At 30.2% G+C, this 6,732-nt stretch overlaps 1 protein-coding gene across 3 annotated transcripts in view; it reads left to right on the forward strand.

Moving 5' to 3' along the window:
• The window catches only part of LOC108693952 (FH1/FH2 domain-containing protein 3), a 139,995-nt gene that overhangs the window by 953 nt on the left and 132,310 nt on the right, over positions 1-6,732 (forward strand). For all 3 annotated transcript variants that reach the window (XM_018203186.1, XM_018203188.1, XM_018203184.1), the window contains exon 2: positions 3,679-4,034. In XM_018203186.1, the coding sequence (XP_018058675.1) occupies positions 3,861-4,034 (174 nt within the window). In that variant the 5' untranslated portion in view covers positions 3,679-3,860. The remainder of the gene's footprint in view (positions 1-3,678; positions 4,035-6,732) is intronic.

Raw genomic sequence — 6,732 nt, forward strand, 5'->3', positions numbered from 1 at the left:
CATTTCGAAGCACGTGCTTACAAATATTTTTTTTGCAATGTTGTCGTAACAACTTGTTTAATAGAAATATTTATATATAACTGACTTGTATTAGTAATAGAAAGATTTTATGTTCTGAAGTAAAACAAAGAAATATAAATATTTGTTGATGACATTTTTGTAATCACAGTATCTATTATTACATAAATCAATCGAAATTAGCAACTGAAATCTTTGAGAATGATACTTCGATTTTTAAACAATAAAAATTTTGGAACATCTTAAGTTTCATGTTTTATTATTATGTGTATTTACCATCAAAATGAAAAGTTATAAGTAACGATTATAATTAATTTTTGTATTTTGATTTTTAATTCTCAATGATGGATTACTTTTAATTGTATTGCATATTTAAATTTTATTGCATTTGACGCATCAATAGATGTGAGCTAACCGAAATGTTTTAGTAAATATCGCATAGTTGATGGAACTTGGATCAGTAATTTTCTCGAATTTTCTGGAATGTTACACATCTCGACAGGTTCTGGCTCAGTCATTCCTGAAGAACATTATTTATTTCGGATATCAGTTAGCGCGTTCAGATGATAGGTTCGGTTCACTGTTTTGTCATGCTTTTTTTTAATCGTTTACTTTTCGATCTGTTTTGTGCGAAATTTTTACATGATTATCGATGATATAAATAATTTAAAAACAGACATGTTGTAAATTCGCTTGAAAAGTCATTTATCATTTTTTAGCGATTGTTAAAATAAGTCAGTGTAATTGTTAAAAAATAATCTCGGTGATTCTAGATTTTTCCTTTTGTAACGTTATTTCCTCCAAATTAATTCTAGCATTTTCGGGAACAATTTAGAAACACGTTAGTATAAAAAAAATTAGTATAAAAAGCAAATTAGTATAAAAAGAGCCGGAGCAGTCTCTCGACTCGCAATTCGAGTAATTTGCTAGTGTGAGTAAGTGCTGCAGTCTTTTTACACAAATCAGTATGCTTTTTCAATAATTTCATTATATTTTGGATTTAATGTGATAGAAAAATATGAAGTTGAAAAAAGAATTGTATTATTTTGAAAGATGTTTAATGTACATAAATCTAAAAAAATGCTCCAAAATATTATTCAAAGATTGAAGTATAATTTTTCAATGTTATAATAGCAAATATTCCAAAAATACATTCTAAAATATTGTAAAGTATTGTAAACGCAAGGTTTAAAAATTTACCGTATTAAAACGTATCTATGTGTGTGTGTGTAATTGAGTGCTTGAAAATACTATAAATTATTACAGATAAAATGTGATATTTCGATTATGAGATTCTTGAGAAACACATTTAAAATACCAAAAGACACGACATTCCGAAGGGCAGATTTGTTGATTCAGACGAGTTTGGGAATTCTTGTGAATTCGATCTCACGTCGCGATCGCATCTTGATCATGAATCTTTCGACCACAACTGCGATTACATTCATGGCATGGCGTAGACTCGTTTTCCTTTCTAACTCCCTCTTCTCTTCGACATATTCTCTTCACTCTCTTTCTTTCTATCCTCCATTCTGTTTTTCTTCTTTCGTTCATCTCTCTATTCCTCTTTGTCTTCTCTTCAATCTCTCTCTCTCTCTCTCTCTCTCTCTCTCTCTCTCTCTCTCTCTCTCCTTCTCTCTTTTCCCCCTCCTTCTTTCGCCCACTACTTTTATCTGTCCTCTTTCAGCTTCTTTTCTGAAGCCGGTTCGAAGAAGACTAGCCCATTTGCAACAAAGAACAATGCGAGAGCAAAAATGACGAGACAGGTCGGCACACAGTGATAATGACAGTTCGCCAATTCATTTTGCGCGTTTGGCGCCAATTTTCTTACAAGTTTTACAAGTCAAGTGATGTCGCAAGGAAATCTATGATGCGTGACAGATCATGTCGCATAGGTCCCGACTACATAATTTTTTTTATTTCTACTGTTCGATTAGAAAGGATTATAATCCGAAATATTTTTCTTCTTTGTATATACTTTTCTTTATTAAATCCTTTACTTAATTAAAAAAATATTAAGATATATAATATATAATACATATTATATAATACCTCTATATTGTTCTCTATATTATTCTCGAATTTAGATAGATATAGATTTATGAATAAAAATAGTGATAAAACTTTTAATCAAAACTTGTAATAATCAACAACAGGAAGAAATATTTTTGTTATATTAGTTTATTTTAATGTTGTCTTACAAAAAATTGTCTTACAATACAATATTTTTCTATTAGTAGGGATGTATAATAACATGATGGCATACGAAAACCGGTATGACGCTTTTTCATAAGTAGCTATTTCTTCTCGCGCACCCGGTATAATCGTGACATGTTGCAACGGAGATATCTTAGTGCTAAGGGATTATATTTTTGAAGTTTCGTTAACTACAAGCAAGCTGTTACTACAGCGAGTACAACATTCCGCTACATCGAACTTTATGTAAAGTCTACCAGCAGATGTTCGAGTGATATCGATACTTCGATAATCGTTCGTTAGGTGAAGCAATCTTCATTGTATTATTGTGTTTCGCGAAAACGCAAAATTTATACCTACAATGATAATTGAAAGTTATTTAAATTTTCATATTATATGAAAAACGTATTTTTAATTTTTAAATTGATGTAGTAAATAACAGAACTTGTTTTATATTATTTAAAATATTAAATTGAATAAAAATTAGAAAATTAAACAGAAATTAATTTAAATTATTTTAAGTTAATATATGGCTACATATGTATATTGCTTTTGTAAATTAAAACTATAAGTGTTTTGTGTCTTGAATTAGTTTAGTTAATTAGAAATACATATTTCGCACATGTGCGAAAAGAGGATACGTAAGTAATATATAATAAATTTATTTTCTTAAATACGTGCGGAAGCCTTGAATGGAGGCACGAGAGCACACCTATTGATTTTCTGCTTTGAATTAACAAATCGATAAGCGAGTGAAAGGAAACTCGAAGGTCAACGACCGTTTGAAAACGACGTGGACACTGGTTGCATTAACGATGATGACTGCAGTCCTAGATCGTTATAATCCTAACGTTGCTACTTTCACGAGTACTTTATACGCGCTTTCTGTCGCGGTTCCTACGTGCTTGAGAATCTTTCAGCGATTGGCAGATTGCGCAGAAAATGTAAGCGTAAGAACAGAAGCAGATAGACATATCTATATATCCGTAGAGAAAGTTACCCGATCGTTTGTCACGATCATAATATGATCTAATACTGTTTAAAGAAAATAGAACAACTTAAAAAGTGGAAGAATGATTAAATATTTATATCATTGAAATATTTTATCTCAATTAAAAAAAATTTTGAAAATTCAAGTCAAATTTTTTCTTATACTTCACAAGTATTTTTTGTTTTTATACATGAAAATTTTTTTTTATAACAATTTGATTTTCATGCATAATATGCATAATTTACTTAATTCCTGTACAGAGAAAGTTTATAAGTAATTTTTAATATTATATATATAAGTAACACATATATCTCAAAAGAAAAGAAAGAAATTTTGAAGATAGTAATTTTATCATTTTTCGAACGACTATCATTCATAGAACAATGCGTTTTAAGGTCTTAGCAAGAACTAAAAGCAAGTGTAATCGGCAGCGAACAGAAGACAGAAAGTAAAGGAACGTTTTCTCGTTTCAGCCGACAGATCGAATCGAAATAAATCGGCAATACGACAAACCGGTTCGCGCATCGCGTGAGTGCGCTACGGCGTGCGCACATGATCGTTGTGTATACGTGAAAGGGGGCAAGGTGGTGAACCTTATCTTTTTCGGGGGACGAAAAATTGCGAACAGTCCTGGCCGTTCCCGTGCCGGGAAGAAATGTATCGCCAGATGTTTTTCACTTGCCAAGTGCAGTACCTCAATGACGTCGATCCGTTTAGTTATCCAACCCTTTATCCGGATGTTAACCCTCCTGATCACACCTTCAGCGCGACCTTGCCGCTAATCAATCAACTTGCCGCTGTGCATCGACTTCTTCGGGCACCTCATAGGGTAAGTTATTTATTTTCCCGGCCTGTATTTTATCACTAATTTACGATCGAATTGGACAAATGTCCAAAACGCAAATGCATTTTGCGTGGTAAAGAAATTTGTAATTATTCTTTTCGAAATTTTTAAAGATTCTTAAAATATTTTAGATTGTATAAAAAGTATATTTTTATATATTATGAAATTAGATATAAAAATTGAAGTAATCAATTGATATCGATACTTGATTCTTTCCTGAATTGCGAAGTATGTAAGATATGAAATTATTGTTAGTAAAAAAAAGTTATATCATTAGAAATGAAATTATATCTTATTAGATCTGCAATCAGAATAAAAATTGGAAATTTCAAATTTTAATTATACGTTTTTTGCGGAATATGTGATATTTACTATTGATTCTGTAACTTTTGGAACCAAACGTTTTGGGATAAAAGCTTGGCGAATTAATTAGTTTACCCAGGGATTAATTCAGCCACTTAGTATTAATGAGTTAAGTTTTTGTTCTACGAAACTTTGCACTTTCTTTTCTTTTCTTCTTTTAATCTTATGATTACTTAAGTAAGAATTTATTTAAGCGAAGACGAATCAAGATATTATGGACGTAAATTTTATTATGATTGAATTTATTAAGGAAAATGTTTAGAAACGAATTGAATTATTCTTTTTATCAAAGATTTCTATTTCGGTTTGGACGATTTAATTGCTACGCGCGTGTGTGTGTGTGTGTGTGTGTATGTGCGCGCGCACGCGCGCGTGCGTGCGTGCGTGCGTGCGTGCGTGCGTGTGTATGTGTTTTTACGTAATAAATTATATTTATCACAAGTTAAACGATTTCAAGAATACTTTCATATTAAGAAAAATATGATCTCTCAACATTTTTAAATTCAAGAATATAAAATGAGAAATATAATTTGCAAAATTATGGCTTAGTTCTTTGTATCTGTCTTTCGTACAATAACTAAATTTATATTTCAAAATTTATTATATTAATAATTTGATATCGGAATTACGTCCACATAAATTATTACAAATTAGTATTATTAAAATTTTTCATTTGAAAAATTTCTTTTCATAGGAAGAAATATATCCGCAGCATTAGAGGATTAATTGTAACTTCTGTAAACCTTTTCTATATATTTGAATGATTCTTCTAATTGAGAGTATATTCTCTTTGAATATTACTCATCGGATGATCAAAGGACACTATACAATCGTAATTGTATTTTAAAGAATTAACACGAGGATTTGAAAGGACACAAAATGTGTGTGTGTAGATGTATAATTTTATATCAGCAACGTGACATTATTATTCGTAATTTCTTCTGTGTTAATTTGCAAAATTCTGGAAAAGGCAGTAGATAATGTGTAATTTTTTATTTTTAATTTCGTTTTTGTTGCATGTACTAGAAATATAATTTGCGTCTCGCCTTGAAGAAGTGAGAATTTTGCAACATACGTATTGATGATGGCTCGGAAGTAGACCGAAACATACGTAACTAATTATACTATAGTTTTTTGACAATAAACGATTTTTATTTTCGCACTAACAACTGCGCAAAAAACTCTCATTAGTCCTTATTTATTTTTGTTTTTTGATATTCTCGAGAGTTTGGTTATTTGTTTTATTTAATATAGTTTGCATTAGTAAGTTGGTTGCTAATATAAAAGTAAGGTATGTTATTGTATAGAGCATTCTCTGAAATTTTAACACTGTATTATAAATATGCAATTTCTCTCTCTCTCTCTCTCTCTCTCTCTCTCTCTCTCTCTCTGGCTAAAATTTAATTGAATACCATTATATCCTCGCAAATTCTGAATCTCCAATATTAAATCTCGTTGAGTAAGTCTCATAATTAAATTTTCATTGAGTTTACTTGGAATTAACTGAATAATACAATTCTGTTGTCATTTAATTCGGCAACATATAATAACTATTGTTACAAATCTGTTACATTTCAGTAAGTTTTATCAAGAGAAAGATTAAATTTTCAATGCCTAATAATGATTATTATTATACGTTGTCGAATTAAGCTTTAAATACTAAATAACAAAATTAATTCCAAGTAAATTCAATGAAAGTTTAATTATGAGACTTACTCAACGAGATTTAATATTAGAGATTCAGAATTTGCGAGGATATAATGGTATTCAATTAAATTTTAGCCAGAGAAATTGCATATCCATGATATAATAAAGTGTTGAAATTAGACGAAAATCTCGTAGGATAGTAAGATCGTAGCACGTAACTCCTTTGTTTGGCTCCATCGTCATTTCTGAGATAGTTCCTTCAAGACTATTGTACATGAATACAGTTAAATATTACTGCTCGCTACGTTTAAACCTTAACCTCGGCTACCTTCCTGATTGTATTGTATATTCTGACCCAATTGTGTTGTCACAATGTTTTCCCAGAAAAGCTGTGGCAATTCAATCCTTCCACATTTGAGATATTCACGAAATATGCTCAAACGATTAATTCTCCTGAAAATCTTCTCACAAAAGTCGGTAACAATTTTGTAAAAATCTGTTTTTTGGTCAAACAGTTATTTTTCTAAAATACGAGAAGAAAAGTTATGTATATTTACAAAACAAACGTATTGGTATTTATACAAATATATTTATATAAATAAAAAATAAAATCATTTTGGAATCAAATTAATTATATATATTGGTTGTTAAAGTTCGTGCTACTGACTAACCT

This window comes from Atta colombica, unplaced genomic scaffold (genome assembly GCF_001594045.1).
Source record: "Atta colombica isolate Treedump-2 unplaced genomic scaffold, Acol1.0 scaffold111, whole genome shotgun sequence".
NCBI classification, from domain to species: domain Eukaryota; kingdom Metazoa; phylum Arthropoda; class Insecta; order Hymenoptera; family Formicidae; genus Atta; species Atta colombica.